The 17,943-nt window shown below is 46.1% G+C and overlaps 1 protein-coding gene across 1 annotated transcript in view; it reads left to right on the top strand.

The window, feature by feature from the left end:
* The first annotated feature begins 1,090 nt into the window (after nucleotides 1-1,090).
* CSNK2A2 (casein kinase 2 alpha 2) overlaps nucleotides 1,091-17,943 on the top strand; it is a 37,309-nt gene continuing 20,456 nt past the window's right edge. The window contains exons 1-4 of the mRNA XM_034788222.1: nucleotides 1,091-1,256; nucleotides 2,214-2,325; nucleotides 13,253-13,354; nucleotides 14,361-14,411. Coding sequence (XP_034644113.1) covers nucleotides 1,153-1,256; nucleotides 2,214-2,325; nucleotides 13,253-13,354; nucleotides 14,361-14,411 — 369 coding nt within the window. The 5' untranslated portion in view covers nucleotides 1,091-1,152. The remainder of the gene's footprint in view (nucleotides 1,257-2,213; nucleotides 2,326-13,252; nucleotides 13,355-14,360; nucleotides 14,412-17,943) is intronic.

Raw genomic sequence — 17,943 nt, 5'->3', positions numbered from 1 at the left:
TTAGGATTTAGAGGCATGGTTATAGGGCTCTAGGGGTAGGTGGGGTTAGAGGGCTCTAGGAGTGGAGGTCATGGGGCGGGGTTAGAGGCTCTAGGGGTGGGCAGGGCTCTAGGGCTCTAGGGGTAGGTGGGGGTTGTAGGGTAGGGTTAGAGAGCTCTAGAGGTGGGTGGGGCTCTAGGGGTAGGTGGGGTTAGAGGGCTCTAGGGGTGGGGGTCATGGGGCGGGGTTAGAGGCTCTAGGGGTAGGTGGGGTTAGAGGGCTCTAGGAGTGGATGGGGGTCATAGGGTGGGGTTAGAGAGCTCTATGGGTGGGCAGGGCTCTAGGGCTCTAGGAGTAGGTGGGGGTCGTGGGGTGTTGCTCTAGGGGTAGGCGGGGCTCTGGGCTCTAGGGGTAGGTGGGGTCATAGGGTGGGGTTAGAGGGCTCTAGGGGTGGGCAGGGCTCTAGGGGTAGGTGGGGTTAGAGGGCTCTAGGAGTGTGTGGGGGTCATAGGGTGGGGTGAGAGGGCTCTAGGGGTAGGTGGGGGTCATGGGGCGGGGTTAGAGGCTCTAGGGGTAGGCGGGGCGCTAGGGGTGGGCGGAGTTAGAGGCTCTAGGGGTAGGCGGGGCGCTAGGGGTGGGCGGAGTTAGAGGCTCTAGGGGTGGGCGGAGTTAGAGGCTCTAGGGGTGGGCGGGGCGCTAGGGGTGGGCGGAGTTAGAGGCTCTAGGGGTAGGTGGGGCTCATGGGAGTAACAGGGCGCGAGCGGCTGCGGTGAGTCCCCCCGGCCGCAGGGGTCGCTGTGCCCCGCCCGCGCGCCCAGCCGGTCTCCGCCGCGGACTCTCTTGCTGGCTGGGCCGCGGCCGCCGGATCAGCCCCTTTTCCGGGTTCGCTGCGCTGCGCTCGGGGCCGGCTCAGGCTGCCGCCGCCGCTGGGGATCGGGCCTCGGGCAGAGACCGCGCGGGACCCGGAGCCCGGCCCGCCAGCCCCGCCCCCTCCCCTCCCCCCCCCCCGGCCCGGGCCCGGCCCCGGCCCCCCCCCGCCCCGCTCCCCCCTGGGCCGGCCTGGCTCTGCTGCCCCCCGCCGCCGCCCTCCTGCGCTTCGTGCCCCGCCTCGGCAGCCCCGCCGGCCCCCTCCGCCGCCGCCTCCTGCAGCCGCCCCCGCCGCTCGCCCCCGCCATGCCCGGCCCGGCCGCCGGCAGCAGGGCCCGGGTCTACGCCGAGGTGAACAGCCTGAGGAGCCGCGAGTACTGGGACTACGAGGCGCACGTCCCGAGCTGGGGGTAAAGCGGCCCCCGCCCCGAGCCGGGCAGCGGGCGGGTTGGAGCCGGGGGAGGGGCTGGGCCGGGTTGGGGCCGGGGGGGGAGGGGCTGGGTGGAGTTGAGGCGCAGGGGGCTGGAGTGAGGGGGTGGGGCTGGGGCGGGGGGGGGGGGCCCGGGGTGAGATGGCAGGCTGGGGCTCTGGGGAGCTGGTCAGTGAGGGGGGCAGGCTGGAGATCCTTCCCACGATTCAGGGCCCTCCCCCAAATCCTGTCTCAGGGAGACCCCCGCTGCTGCCACCCACACTCCAGAGCTGGGGTAAGGGGGGGCCCAATATGCTGAGCCTTCACCCCTCTGCCAGATGCAGGGCCAGGGCTGGATGGATGGGAGTTGTCCCCCCTCCATGACCAGCTCTTCAGGTGGGAGATGGCTCAGATCTCACTGTGGGGTGGTGGAGTGTGGTACCGAGTGAACCCCAAGGATATGCATTAGGGGAGTTGGCACTGCCCCTCATAATGGCACTGTGAACCTGCCAGTGATGCCCACCCCAGAAACAACCTTGCCGTAGACTCTCCCTGAGGGCAGATGTCCAGGGGTGGGTGGAGATCTCAGAGCTGCCAGAGTGTCTCTTCTTCCCTGAGAAGGATATTAAAGGCTGTGGAGAAAGCAGGCTCAAGAAGGGGAGGGGGGTGTCACAGTGCCCCCTCCCCTCTTCTCTGTGGGGTTGTGACACAGAGAGGAGGTGGTTGTGGGCACCTGTGCTGCTATTTGATTAAAGGCTTTTCTCAACCCAGAGAGACTAGTTTGGGGATGGGTTTGCAGAATGTAGCTGTTTCAAGCCTGCCCCCTCATCGGAAAGCCGATCACTTAATGCACAGCGCTGTCTCCAAGTGCTTTGGATGTGAAGGGCTAATCTGGCAGGGAGGAAGGAGAATTCCAGCCCAGTAGCCTGTCAGTTATTTTCCTTTTCGCTGTCCACAGTAATCAGGACGATTACCAACTGGTTCGGAAACTCGGCAGGGGAAAATACAGCGAAGTCTTTGAGGCCATAAACATTACCAACAACGAGAGAGTGGTTGTGAAAATCCTCAAGGTGAGTGTCCAGTTGATGATCGTTAGTCTTTTTCGAGCTGGAAACGTGGAGGAAAGGGGACATCTTGCTAGGTTTATCGGGGGCCTGGGGAGGTCTTGGGAGACTCATTCAGTGTCTCATAAATTTGGGTTTCAGCCCTGCCCTCTCTGATGTTGGGGTGCTGGATTACATCTCTGGAAACACATTTTCAACTTGTGTCCTGTAGTGATGTTTTGATCTTTCTCCCCTCCCACCCTGGGTAGTAGGAGTCATGGGGTGCTTGTCAGATTGAAACTGTGAGCTCTTTGGGACAGGAATGCTGTGCGTCCTGATGTTTGAATGGAACTGGATGTGCTGTCTGAACTTAGTAAATAATATCTGGCAATGTTTGTCTAAAATGGCTTGTGAACCGTCCTGTCAACAGTAATGTGAAGCCTTGAGGGGGGAATCCTTCCATTAACCTTTAAATGATTGACATTTAACTGTGACAGAGCCAGGCTCTGTAGATTTTGGGAAAGCAAACTAAATCTTGGACTTGGGACTCTAGAAAGTATATTGGATGGCAAATTCCTGGCTATTTAATGTTAGGAGTAAACATAATTGAAAATCAAGGCAAAGGATGGAACTTGTTTACCATCGCTCACTGCATGGTATGTTCTGATATGTTAACAGCTCCATGATAGTGTCACATTAAAGACACAACTACAGAGGTAGCTATTAAAATCCTAATGGTTTGGTACAGCCAAGTGCTCCATGCTGGCATGTGGGGAGCGCAGTTTCTGGTATCACTGCTGCCTGCGAGCACTGGAAGCAGCATGCTCAGCCTATGAAAGGAGTGATCACTGCATTATTTAGCAGCAGACCATTCAGCTGATTAAGGAAGGATATTTAAAGGGGAGAGAAATAAGAGATTGGTGAATTAACAGAATGCTTTGGCTTTGCCATAGTCCACCATCTTCTTGCTTTTCCCCCAATGTACAGAAGCCTGTTTCCAACACTCGAAATGCTGAGAACTCAGACATGCGTCAGACCTCAGTGCTACAGTTCGGGTAGGCTGGCTATACTTAGGAAGTGGCCCCTCAGCCGCTGTGGCTAGTAGCTAACTGCCATGTATACATGCTGCTCTGCTGAAAAGGGCCATGCATCTGTCAGCCTGTGAACTGGCTACTGGGTGTGACCAAGTTTGATCTGACAAATTCCCTGGGTAGCCCAGGCCAGCCAGCATTGGCTCTGCTCCTTTCCTTTCTCCTTCAGGACCAGGTGGGCCGCTCATCCAGGGCCTCTGATTCCTCGACCTCGTCTCCCCGCTCAACGTGTTCTGCCATGGATCTTGTTCTGCCTGGCAACAGTTGGTGGGTAGGGCACGACTTCCCAGCTGTTTCTGAGAAGTTAGCTATCTCAACAGCTTAACTAGGGTTCAGAATTAAGGTGGCAAAGTGATCTGAATCTTCAGTGAGAGTCCCCACACCAAACAGTTGGCTGGTTGGACTGTATATTCATATGTAGAAGTGAGGCTTGCATGTTGTAACTGAATTTTTTTGGTTTACTGTTCAGGCCTGTCCCTCCTTTGGGTGCTGCTGCCATGGTCTCAGCATTTGTTTGTCACTCTGGGGGCAGAAAAGTCAGCATTTAAAGAGAGAATATTAAAAGATAGCCAGAGTATAATTGTTATATGGAGAGATGTCTCTTGACTAAGCACAGGAAACCGTAGGCTTCTGTTTACCACCAGTCCGGCTAATCCACCCTACGACTTTGGTGGTGGACCTTCCATGCAGATCCAGTGCCAGGAGAACCCATGTATTACCATATGCAAATAGGTGACAGTGAGCCACTGTTGCCAGGAAAGGATCTTCTGAAATCTTCCTGTCTTTCTTCCTCCCCCTTCCTGCCCAAAGGGCCTGCAGTGGGATGATATCTTCTTCCTGTTGTAGATTGGATCCATGTCCATTTTGGGAGCCTGTCAGCATCACTTGTGAGTCAGTTGGAGAGGCCATTTGAGCAAGGCAAGGCGTTCCCTCTCCCCAGGGTCTGTGTGTGCTGCTACAGTAATACACCTAGTGTCTACTGGGCCTGGAAGTGAGATTGAACTGTCAGTGTGTTGTGCTGCTGTTAGGCCTCAGAAGATGGCCTTAGCCATTCTTCTCCCATAGCCTCTGTGTGTAAACAGCATTCCTGGAGTCACACTGTGAAAGCAGAAAGTGCAGGAAGATAAAGATGAGCTTTCTTCAGAGTGGAAACTGGATCAGTACAAGGCAACTTTCAGATTGCCACCTTGTGTGTGTGATGCAAAATCCTAGCACGTGTAGATAATGTCACAATCTGATCTACCTGGATTACTTAGTTTCCTGTCACTACATCTGTAATAATTAAGCCTATTTGTGTATTCTTGAGTTTTAGTAAATAGGACGCATCTTTCTGGCCCTCTGAATTCAGCCTCTAATCTGTGAAAGGAAACATTAAACCAGAATGTAACAAGTTGTGCATGTGGCTTAAAAAAAATCACTTGCTGATGGATAAACCTTTTTAGCATCTTAATTTTTTGTAACATTTCCTGAAGTGCTGAGCTGTTTGTATGGATTGCTGTACTTTCTAATGACATAATCACCTAGTATTTTTCTACAGGACCCATGCCTCATTCAGTGTGCAAGTTGACACAGTGCTTAGTGAACTAGACAGGTGTTCAATATTTTTACTCTCACTGTTCAATACAGCCCCGTGTCTTATCTGCTACACACTGCACTGAATAAAGGATATGTTTATAGGCTTTTCTGTGGCTCTCATCACCATAATGTCTGAGTTCCTGACCTCACCCTTGTGATATCAGGAAGTTTTATCATGATTTCTCAGATGCAAAACTGAGCCACAGAGGGGATGGGGTGGGGTGAGAGAGAGACTTGTCAGAAGTGGCACAGAAAGTCTGTGAAAGAGGCAAGTCCCAGTCCTCTGCCTTAGCCGTTCTTCTCCCATAGCCTCTTGCCTCATTTGCTACATACCATACAGCTTTTACGGTGAATGAGGGCAGGATGCTGTGGGCTCCAGCTTTACTTCAGGACACACCATACAACTATGTGGTGAATAAGGCAGGATGCTCGGGACCGTATACCATTTCACTACAAAACCTTGCCTCATTCACTGTGAGCAGGTCATTGGGTATTGTCGTAATGCACCTGCACAAGATTGTGCAGGCAACCGTAACTTTGTCACTTCCTGACTTTTGAATGCTTCACTTGCCAACCTTAATACTCTTTTAATGTGACATTTTTGTATGAAACGTCCTAAGTGTGTGAGGTTTTTTTAAAGCAAACAAAGAAAGCGAGTTCCTCCAGATCCCACTGTAGCTAGACAACAATGACATGCTCTGTTGTGCACATATGTACAGTCAGTGAGGCAGGGACCCTTGCCTTGTCCCCTACGCACTTTCAGAGATCACATTCCACAGCAATCAGCTGTTAACAGTGAGGTCCATTTGCTTGGCCTTTGCACTCTTCCTGCCCTAAGCAGGCACCACCTAGGAAGCAGTATGGAATATTCTTTGGCTGGTGTACCTAGCTCTCTGCCAGCTTAGGGTGTGCGTAAGGCATGTCCTTCAGCTTAGGGGGGTACGGTCAGGGTGCCGCTGCTCCGGTGATCCCCATCTGGTGTAACTGCCTCAGGGTGGGGATTAGCAACTGAAGTTAGAACAGCCTCAGGGATGCTCTGTTATGCAAAGGGCCAAACCAATCTGAGGATCAAGAGATGTGCAAAGATGGCATATGGCCACTGTTGCCTCCCACTCAGGTCCTATCCCAAGAACAGCTCATCTGGACCAAGGGTTGAGCCCTGAAATTCTGCTGCCCAGTCAAAGGAATACCAGGGCATCATCTAGTCAGTGACAGTCCCCGTTAAGTTTTATGTAATGTGCATACATATTATCAATGGAATAGCGGAGTTATCTAACCTAATCCAGTGCAGATGTCCAAAGTCTGGTTTGTTTTTGTTTTTTTTAAACATCATAACTCAAACCCAGTCAAACTGGATTTCCACTGGACCAGGGAAAGGCCCATCTACAATTTAGGTGCTGTACACCTGTCAAATTTCAGTTTTCCATCACCTTCTGCTGAGGTGCTAAAGCTATTTTTAAAAAAACCCCAAACTTGGCTGCAATCATGTTTTCTTAAGGGGGGAAAAATGACACTTTTTTCAATCCCTCTGTGGCTGAAAATGTCTCATCTGTTTTGGCTAAAACCTCAGGGGGCCCTTCTCTCTCCCCCCCCCCCCCCCCCCGCTTTTCTAAAGGTAAGAATAAGCATAGCAAATTGCAGCCCCAAAGATAAAACCTTCAGAAAGTTACAAATGAGTGAAAGAAGATGGGAATACTTGGGACCATTATAGTTGCCAGTGCACACCTATAGTGCCACTTCCTTGCTGATTTTCACAGCCTATGAGTTTGAGTTCTCTCTTCTGCCTGTTATCTCCAATACTGGTGTCTGCCCAAGGCAGTGACTATAGCATCTATATAGCCAGCTCTCTGTAGGATTTTTCCCACTTCTGTTCTCCCTAGATTTGTGTATTTTGTTCAGTGTGCTATGTGTTTACAGAGACACAAGGGAAAAGGTCCTCCCCTGAGGCGTTTACCATCTGAATAGGCAGCATCCACATGAAGGATAGGGATGGGCTGCAATAAAAAGCAGAGGGATCGAGTGATGAAGTGTAAGGGCTTGTGTTTCTAGTGAGAATGGAATTGTTCTCTCGCTCGTTTTGGTGCTTTCAACCCTGGAGCTGCTGCATTAGCTCGTAGGCCTAATTGCAATGTGACAGTTTGGTCCCTTCCCCCCCATCAGAGTTACTGAGGGGGGGGGGAGAAGGGGAGCCTAGCCAAAGCTATGTCTAAGCAGCGGTTTTGATGAGCGGGCACTACAGACTACTGTACAGTAATATATTTTATCATATCAATGTAATATCCTCTCAGTTGGGCGAAAACCTCCTTATCCGTCTTGTTTTATTAGATTCTGTGAGAACCACTATATGGTTTTCTTTGAAGGCTAGAGTCTTTATTAGCCTTTTTGAAGAAACTAACTTTAAGATACTTAAATGACTTCCATATCGGTGTGAAAAAGAGAGCCTGGAGTAGGATCAGGTATGTCACTGGTTCCTCATGGCTGCAGCTTTTGACTCAGTCACCATCTCCATCCTAAAAACTGAGCGTGCACCGAAGTTCTGTGCCTTCCCCTCTACTCTTTCAGTTGCGGCGTGAAGAAACGCGTCCTTTCTCTTGGCCCAGATCATCTGCCTGTTGCATATCCCACAGCACTCGTTTAAATGCGTCACTGATGTTTAGCTAAAACACCCAGAGAAACTATGAAATATACAGGTGGGGGAGCAATCTTTGCTGTTAGCCTTGTGCGGTTTAAAGCTTATTCTGTTGCCAGAGTCCTATTGTTGAGTGGCATTGTGGTTGATTAAAATTGTGTACTTGATTGAGTGACATCTTTCTATTACCACTTTAAGTTGCACCAAACTGCTACTGATTTATCGCCCAACACGATCAGTTGGTTAGTTACGAACTAGGAGAGTGTTCATGGCCGGGCGTTTGCAAAGTGGGTTTGTAATTAGTCTGTTCACACTGGCATTGGGCAGAACCTTGGTAAATAAGTTCTGTTAGGCTGGGCCAGCGCGGAGGATCCGGGGTTGGGTCCTGAATATCTCAAGTGCGGCAGTCTTAAAGTGTCCTGGGTGGAGCCCTGTCCATCCATCCTCCAGCTGAAAGGATGACTGCTACCGGTATGCAATTTTAGAGGGTGGGAGAGGAGAATTATAAAGGCAAAAACAATTTAGCATTTTCAAATGCTTTCCCCTCCCCCCCGTGCTGCTCTTGAGAGTTTACAAAAAAGTTAAAATTTCCTTTTAAAGGATATTTTGCAAGACGGTGAAAGCACAAATTGTTGTTAAAACAAAGGGTCATTTTCACAACTGCTTTAAATCTGTATTACTTGGTTTTCCAGCTAACATTTGCTAATGACAAAATAAATTCAGCTGTCCTGAAGCCAGTTTCCCTATTGAGCAATCAATGTTGTGCTTAGTAGGTTGGTTATAATAACCCCTTGGTAACAATTGCTAGCTATAAAGAGGCCTTGAGTACAATCTACCTATTGAACATTGTCATACGGATGCTAGGCAAGTTCTTCTGCGGTTGGACTCTGTAACACCAAGATTTGCATACTGATTGATTGGAATCATTACAGCATCTGCCGATAGGATTTGGTGAACAAAGAATAGTCCATTTTTTTAAAGGTTGAAAATATTAGTTTGCCTGATGAATGTTGTCATTTCCTGCCTTGGGTGATTAAAGTTGCATGCAATCGCAAATCTGTGTTACAATGAGGCTTTAATTGCATGCCCAGGATATTTCTCCTAAACAGTATTCTCTACAGTTCTAGTTACACAGGCTGCAGCATATGTATTTTTCATTCTCATGTATTTACACTGTCTTTGTCATAATCTGGCTTCCTACATGTAACCTTGTCTCTAAGGTTTCAGAGTGGTAGCCGTGTTAGTCTAGATCGGCAAAAACAACGAGGAGTCCTTGTGGCACCTTAGACGTTAATTAATAAATAAATTAGGGTATGTCTACACTACCCGCCGGATTGGCGGGCAGCGATTGGTCCAGCAGGGGTCGATTTATCACGTCTAGTGTAGATGCGATAAATCGATCCCTGAGCGCTCTCCCGTCGACTCCTGTACTCCCCTCCACGAGAGGCGCAGGCAGAGTCGACAGGGGAGCAGCAGCAGTCGACTCACCGCGGTGAAGACACCACGGTAAGTCGATCTAAGTACGTCGACTTCAGCTACATTATTCACGTAGTTGAAGTTGCGTAACTTATGTAGACCAGGCCTCAGTCTCTAAGGTGCCACAAGGACTCCTCGTTCTTGTCTCTAAGGTATATAAATGTGGTCAGCAGACATGCACTGCACATCGTGTTTTCAGTCCTTAATGCCTCTCTGTGTAGATGCAGTTTGGGAGAGGAGGCAGTTATCTACAAAAGTGAGGCCTTATTTACGCTAGAAGGTTGTCCTGCATTAACTATACTGATGTCACTAAAGTAGCACAAACGCAACACCCCAGCATGGACACACTTACATTGGTATAAAGATGCTTTATATTGATAATAAGTATTCCTGTACAAGAGGAAGAATAACTATCACAATCTAAGGCACCTTTATACTGGTATAACTAGGGCTTTTGCCAGTATAGCCATTTCAGTTAAAAAAATAGAAAGAAAGAGAATGGGGGGAAAAATCACATCTCTACCTAGAACAGTTATACTACTATTAAAGTTGGAAGTGTAGCCCAGCGTTAGCTGTAAAGTGAGGTGCCCTTCTGCATATACAAGGGAACGTCCAGTATTATGTGCCGTTTGTGTACTCTTCAGCTAAGGGGCTGAAATGGGCTTTGTTCGGCATTATGAGGCTAGTACCATAGTAGTAAAAGAGGGTATGCAGATATTTAAGGCTGTAGGAGAAAACTGTATGATGTATATGAGAGTGTGACCATAATGCACGTGTACAAGGGGGTGTATTGCATGTAGTTTTGAAAGGGTCCTAACTCAATCAAGTTGAAACCAGTTATTGCTAGAGCTCTCCAAACGATTTCTTTTTAATGACAAAGATAACCCTGTCAGATTTCAACGTCTACCTGCTGGCATTTCAGCTACAAAGGTTTTAGTCACTTTCTTTGATTTGAAAAGTGGCCGAACAGCGTTTGCTCACATTTTGAAAAGAAGAGAAACCACTTTCAGCCAGAGACCAAGCCTGGAGATTTTCATGACAAAAGGCAAAATGTTGAGACATGTAGGAGTGATTGAAAAGTGGGTTAGAATAGAAACCTTTCTTCATCATGAACTAGAGTGGTCATTGCTGCTATAATGAAGAATCTTAATAAAAGGTTCAGGATGGAGGAACCACCGCACCTCTGCCTACGCTGGTGCTAAGGACCTCGGAGTTAATACATGTAAGGGGTAAGTGGGTTTTACACCTCACCCTGTTAGACTAGGACATAAAATACAGACGTTAACTGTCTGACATCACTTTGAGAGTGAGACAGGGAGGGTGAAATAATATCTTTTTTTGGATCAACTTCTGTTAGTGTGCGAGACAAGCTTTTGAGGTGAAGAAGAGCTCTATGTAGCTCGAAAGCTCATCTCTCTCACCAAGAGAAGTTGGTCCAATCAAAGAGATTACCTCCCCCACCTTGTGTCTCTAATATCGTGGGACCAACACAACTACAAACGCACTGCAAACGATATCATTTTTGTCCTTTTGACAAGTTAAGGATGCCTCTTCAGCTTCCTGGCTGGGCCTAGATATTGAAGTGTATGTGACAGAGCAATTCGTGCATAGTTCTGAGACTACAGTACAGTAACTGGATTTATGTCCCTTTAATTCCATCTTGGCCTTTAGGTGATAATCAAACCACAGGAACAAAGCTAGAAGGTTTACTGTCCATTCTGATATGGACAGAATTATAGTCCCATAATGAAACCTCTTCCTGCTGGGTCCATGACACACACAGGTGACTACTCCCTTCCCCTGCTGCTGCAGATGTTCCAGTTCTCATTGTTACCTGTGTGACTCTTACTCATTGTCATCTCTCCATTGGACACTGGAGAGTGGTGACAGTCCGTGGCACCGATTGACTCTTGTAACTGATGGGCACGATGCAATTTTATACGGTTGTATTATATCTTGTGCTGCAATTCATGTGTTATGGGAGCCTCAGTAACTGTTATCTGCGAGGGTTTGCTTAATTGTTTCCATAGTAAACCCATGTTTTCAGTAGTTCATAACTTTCTGCAACTTTCACCTTTGAGTTGAAAATTTCTAACCTTGGTGTCTGTTGGAAGATGACTTGTTTTGGAAAGTTTGAGTCAAAATGGTTCAGCCGTGTTTGACAGCATATGAGAGAGGAGATACTTGCTCCATTATATAAATAAATACAGTTGTAATGCTTTCAGAACAGCTCTAAAGCTAAAATGGTTGGAGAGGGAAAACAAAACCTAATCTGGCAGAGAACTAGCCCTTATTGAGGGGTAGTGGCTTTGGAGAATTCTGGTGAAAATGGGGTTTGTTTTGATTTGACCGACTTTTGAGATCTGACTCTCTCTTTGTGTACATGCAGTAAAGATGGAATGATATTTTAACTCTTTGAAGGTAGGCTATGCAGCACGCCTGTATCTAAAATTTAATTACATACTGCAAAATTTACTGCAGGTTCACACTGAACAAAAGGGCTACATAAAATCCCTTGCCTCGTTCAATGCACATCTTGCAAACCTGACCAGATCCTCCTAAGGTGTTCAGGACACAGTCACACAACGAGAACACTATTTGTCTAGTTACTGTCTGGAATTTTATCTTTCCAAAAGCCTAAAATGACTTAATTTGAGATTGTGACTAACTGTATAGTAGTGTTTATTCACAAGGAGGTAGAGTTAAGGTGGTATGTGCAACTTAACTTTCTTTTCCTGATTTGTGGGTGCTTAACAGTCCTACTTTAATGTTTTCTTAATGTAGATTTTAAATATAACCGGTTTAATGGGAGTCTGTTAACTGAAACTTCATTTTTTTCCTTTGGCTTTCTTGCTTTTTGAGCAGTCTGTTTACTGAGAATTCGTTGGTTTGTGTTTATGATATGCTCTCTCTTATAGGCGGGATCTGACGCGGGGGTTAGTGCTCATACCTGTGACTAAGGGGTTTTTCTGACTATTTTGTTTTCAAATTGAAAGCACTTAGAGACTTTAAAAGCCTCTCAGGGATCTTTAACTTTCAGTGCTTCAGGAGGCAGCCAGAATGAAAAAGGAAAGTTTTTCAATTCAGTGTTACAATGGTGGGTCTCTAAAGTTTCTCATTCTACAAACTGGGAGGGAGCGATATGTGAGCAGGAGAGAGTGCTTTTCAGGAACTGAAATCCCTTCTCAGTACCTCACTGTGGTTCTCTCTAGCTCCGACTGCAGATCACTCCTGGCCCAGGAACCATTGTTTATAGCCATTGTCTTAAAATCTTACTTGCTGTGCTGCTCTTTCCTCCAAGCAGGGGCAGGAATAGAGAGTCAACAACTGTAACTCCCCTTATGCTGAGTTATGTAAATTATCTCGTTATATGGAAATGGGCAGTTGATCAGTCTGGGTGGGGAAAAAAAAAAAAAACCTTTTAATTTGAGAAGAACCCTCCTTCAGAAAGTTTGCTCCCAAAAAGAGGTTTTTGGAGTGTGTATGTTTGAAGACAAGTTTACAACAGTTCAACATATCCTTACAATTTTTTTTTAAAGTGTGTATAAAAGCAATAACTTGTCAACAGGTGCAGTTTTACTGGGTGTTCACATTCCCTGGGGTAGTTGAATGACTAAATGGTGTGTAATTATACACTTAAATGTCTAAACTGCTTCATAAATGTTGATAACTGGAATTTCAGCAAATTTAAGTAACTGAAGAATGACTCAAGATAGGTTACTTCCAGAAGAAATAAGAACTGCACAGCAATGGAACTAAAAAATCATGTGTGTTAAACCAGTAAACACAGGCTGTGGTACATCATCTGCCATATTTGTCATGATAATAAATGCAATAATGCATAACAACTAACTGTAACCTTTTTCCGTGTTGGGTGGTTTTCAAGTGCTTTTAAACTTGGTGATGACCACAGTATGGGTAGCTGGTTTTGTCTGTAAAGTGCTCTGCCATTGCATGCAACGGAAAAGTAACCCATCCTGACAAGAGGGAATATACTGTTTGAGACGCCTGTCTGCCCTGTATCGGCCCTTTCTGAAAACTGCCACCGCCTTGTGGCTAGGAGTGTTCTCATTCGCCCTCCCCCACGAGGCGGGAAGTAGTTCAGTCCAGTATAAATCACTGGATGAGAACTGGTGGTATCTTCTGAAAGGGTCTCACTTCTAATCACTTTTGTGTATTTAAGCCAGTGAAGAAAAAGAAGATAAAACGAGAGGTTAAGATTCTGGAGAATCTGCGAGGTGGCACCAACATCATTAAGCTGATTGACACTGTCAAGGATCCAGTGGTAGGTATCAGTATGTCCTGAGGTATCTAGTGCTGGGCTTGTCTTGAGCTGTAATCTGTAGGGTAATTGATGGAAATACATGTTTCAAGTGCAAAACTCCTGTTTCTCGCTGGTTGTCTTGTCACCTTAGTTTTAATCTTGCTGTTTACATCTTCCTTCACTGAAGAGCCGTGTTGGGTTTTTAGGTTCTTTTGAGAATACTTTGGTTTGGATGATTTGGTAATCTTCCCTGTACCCCAAAATCCTTGATTCACTTTCGGTATCTAATGATGCCTCTTGGGGGCGGGGGGGGAAGCTTTGTGACTCCACACGCGCACGCACGCATGCATATGCCATCTCTGCGTCATGGCCACTTGTGGCTTAAACAATGGTAAGATTTGTCCAGGTGAATTGATAGCAGGTGCTCATCCTCCCACTTGGTTACATCTTGTTGTCTTCCTACCTAACAGCTTATTGCTTATTTCCTCTTCCTTACTTCCTAAATAATATTTCTCTTGTTTGGTCTGGTTTGTTATTTAGCTGCTATGTTTGCCCCTTTCCCAGGACGATTTCTTTGTTGGTTGGGGGATAAGGGAAGGGGTTGTTGGGCTGGGTCACATGACCTTCTAGTTTATTGACAACTACAAGAGAAAACGATTAGCAAGTTCTAAGTATTAGCAAGAGAATGATACAATTTCATTTACCAGCTCAGCTGTGAGGCGATACATTTCACCTTGCTGTGCACTAACATCTTATGCTATCTGTGATCAACCAGCTGGAGGGGAAAAGCATGGTGGGAAATGCCTAGCTGATGCTAGCTGTGTGGGTAATAAGCATTTGTTCCAGCACACTTTGGTAGCAGAGTGTTCCTACCCTGTTGTGTGGGGCACAACAGTGGGCAAAAGCTTGGGGCAGGAAAGTAAATGCAAGTGTGTTTTCTGTCAGTCAGAATTATGGGGCTCAGAAAGGGCAGAAGGTACTGCTCTTGCGGGAAGATGGCTAAACCATTCACCTTTCTCTCTTGCAGTCAAAGACCCCAGCTTTGGTGTTTGAGTACATCAATAATACAGATTTTAAGGTGAGTTTGTCTCTGTACCAAAGTGGGGGAGGTGGGAGGTCTCAAGGTCCTCTAAATTTGCCATACACCAGGTTTACTGGAGACCCTTTGAAAAGCCAAGTTGCTGTTGACAACAGTGGGGGAAATAATGGATTTGGTCTATACACCACCTTCCCTTGTAACTTCAGCCAACACAGATCGAGTACGGCTCTGAGAAATAAAACTCGAAACTGCCCAGCTGTCCCTCCTTGTGACTTTGAGGTGTGAGTTCCAAGGATACAGGAAAATGGGAGAGTTTATTGCATTTCCTAGTTACCCTCTCTCAACATAGCAACTGCTGCTGTGCTGTATTTTAAATCTAAGTTAATCCCTCTGCTATCATACTCTATTTATGGCAGGGCTGTTGATGGAGATGGTGGCATTGATTTGCATAGAAATTCTGCGGAGCTGGTGTGTAGAGTCGTGACTTAAGGTCTGAGAGTGAGTGTTCTCACTTGGAAAGATCATAGCCAAGGTGTGACATGGCCTATGTTGGAGGAGACGTAAAGCTTTTTTCCACACTGCTGTATATTTTCTTCCTTTGTGTTCGTTGGGGAGCTGAGTGGAATATTTCTCTTTCCTCTGGTGAACCTCTCTAAGTTGGTCCATCAGTGAGCATATTTGCTACTGTAACAGTTTCTGGATGGGGGAAATGAGCTAATCTGTGTAGTTAGTAACTTTCTGAAGTAGGTGTGGTTATCCCTCCTTGCTCCAGGTTATCCCGCCTTGTATTATAAGTTATTAACTCTGCGAGATGGCCTTTTAGCAAGTCATTCATAATTAATTCTAACAGCCGTCAGTTAGCACCCCACTGTCTCCGAGCCGTTTTCTTACTCCATATGTAGGAAAATACTGTCCTGTGATGTCGAATAACGTGACTGAGTGTGTGAACTGTTAGGAGATGCTCGCTTCTTAGGATTTAGGCCTCAAAGTACTCAAGAAATGTACAAGGAATGTCACTAGGCTGTTGCCGGTACAACTTGCTATTACGGAGAGGAGCAGAACTTGGTCCTTCACTCCCCGGTCAGCAGATTTTTAAAGGTATTTAGGTGCCTAAGATACAGATAGGCACCTAATGAGCTCTCATTTAAATCAATGGGATTTAAGCACCTAGGCACCTCTGTATCTTTAGGGGCTTCGACACCTTTGGTCCCAAGGTTATTACATTGCATCCCTTTGCTCTCTAGTGAATTTCTCTGCTCTCCAGGATGGTCCCAAAAGAGTTCAAATTCCAGGCATCTCAGAGATGGAGTTGCTAGAATATGGGGAAAAGGAGGAGAGGAAGTAAAAAGAAGAAACCCCCTGAGTTCAGAGCTTAGAGAATAAGTGTTCCCTGTGTTCCACACACAGCATTGCAAACCTATGGGTTACCAAGAAGGTTAATACCCAGCCTTGGGAACTCTTTCCCTCAAGATGGGGCTACTATCAACTTTGGCCTCAGTCACTGAAAACTTGCAGGAGGCAGTGTAGTGAGTCAAGTGCTACTGTAATGTGCTGACCACAGCCAGTGCACGTAGTTAATCTGGCTGCAGCATTTTGGACATTATTTACGCTGTGTAGGGATTTAGCAGAGAGACCAGAATATAGTAATGTGCAAGAGCATCTGTCCTGCGAGTGTTTGAGGGGGAGTGAGCATTGCCCCATTAAAGTAAATGGCAACAAGGGCAGTGTTATGCAGCAACCTTTCTGGGCTAATTAAAATGACCTTGATTTGTCTGGGTTTAATTTGAATCAGCTGGATTGTGCAAACAGTGTGTACTGTTCTGAACTATGGACTTCTGTACACACCAAGCATGCTGCCTTTAGGCATTTGGCCCCCGGGACATAGCCATTTCGGTGGATGGCTGAAAATCTTTTGAAGTACTCATTACACTTCATTTACACTTTTTAACAAACAGCATGAGATAAAGCCAAGCCCTAGGGTAGCAAATCAAATTGTTTTGAACAAGGATCCCTTCTTGCTATCCTGAAAAGCCACGTGTGCCTAATAATGTCTCTACACAAAAATCCAAAGCAGGGCATATTTCCAAGTCAGTGATTTGATTCTCACTTCCCCATCTGGTATAGCATGGGGGGAGATATTAGATTTAACAACTCGAGACAAACACACATCAGGGATGGTCTAGATAATACTTAGGTCTTGCCTTGAGTGCAGGGCACTGGACTAGATGACCTCTTGAGATCCCTTCCAGTTCTATGATTCTATGAAAACCTACCCAGTTCTTACCAGATAATGCTGTCTCCTAAATACTGTTCTAAACATGAAGATATCTGGGTATTATGGTCAGAGGATACAGTAACAGGGGAGTTAAATGATCTCTCCTGATGGTTTGGTATGGATTGTGTGCCACATTCCTAGCAAACTGTCATTCCCACCAAGAACAGGAATAGTTGCTTGCTTTATTTTCCCCAGTGATTGCAAGCTAAGTTGTGCATTGTTACCCATGTTGTTCATATCTGAACAGGACGTCAGAAGTTGCATTGCTGAGTTGTAGCCATTGCATCAGAAGAAATTAAATGGTTTTAAAATGAATCATTACAAAGTAAATATAAAAGCCTGAGTCTTGAGGTTCATCAAGACGCAAATATGAGTTCAAGTTTTAAAGATTCTTTATTTTACTGTCTGACTTCTGCTGATTGATATGAGACAGAACTGGAAAACTTTGCTTGAAACTGAAAATATGAAAATCCTGTCTACATCATGAGACATTCAGCCTGACTAGGAAAGAGTAGTAGATTTATAGCTTAAACCTCCGTAGCCTTGTTTAGGACCTGCATTTTTTGAGTTTTCAGGTTCATGTATTTACATGCACAGATGACTGAATGCCTATCTAGCCAATGCACGTGCAAAAACGCACAAGAGGATCTCTCATTTTAAAATAAAGCCCCAGCGTCTCTTTCTCTCTATTAAGACAGGAGCGACGTGCTTGGAGGGCTGAGTGAAAACCGGTCCAATAATCCTCATGTCAGTTCTCACTGGCTCTCCTTGAACCCTATTAATAAGATGTCTGGAGACTTAAACTGGAAGCTTTCCAACTTGTTTCAGTTTTTTCCTTCTTTCTTTCAGTGCTCCATGTTTCTAATTCAAGTGATAGGGAATTGTCCTCTTACTCATTTTGGTGGCGTTGGTCCATATGCTAAATGCTTGAACTTGTGATCACTATAATTACTTGTACAGCCAATGGCGGTGTGACAACCTTGTGTGTGTGTGTGTGTGTGTCTCAGAAAAAATTGTCAGAGCATGAGCGGAGGGTTCTCAAGCTGGTTCCAAGTGACTGTTTTGACTATGATGGGCCACTTGCCAGATACTTGACAGTATTACATTTTTATCTTTCTCTCGCTCTCATTTGCAATATCCTCTTTGAAGCTAGAAAATGTCCTTATTGATCTTCTTTTCTGGCAAATGCTTTCCCTTGTGCTTTCAACAAAATTACATTTTTGCTTAATGTTAATTGCTTGTTACGCTACTTGGTTAATGTCACTTTCTTTGGAGTACAAGCATTGCCAGTGGTAT

Source organism: Trachemys scripta, chromosome 13, assembly GCF_013100865.1.
Source record: "Trachemys scripta elegans isolate TJP31775 chromosome 13, CAS_Tse_1.0, whole genome shotgun sequence".
Lineage (NCBI taxonomy): Eukaryota > Metazoa > Chordata > Testudines > Emydidae > Trachemys > Trachemys scripta.
Note: the sequence above shows the minus strand (reverse complement) of the source record. Positions and strands in the feature narration are given on the sequence as shown.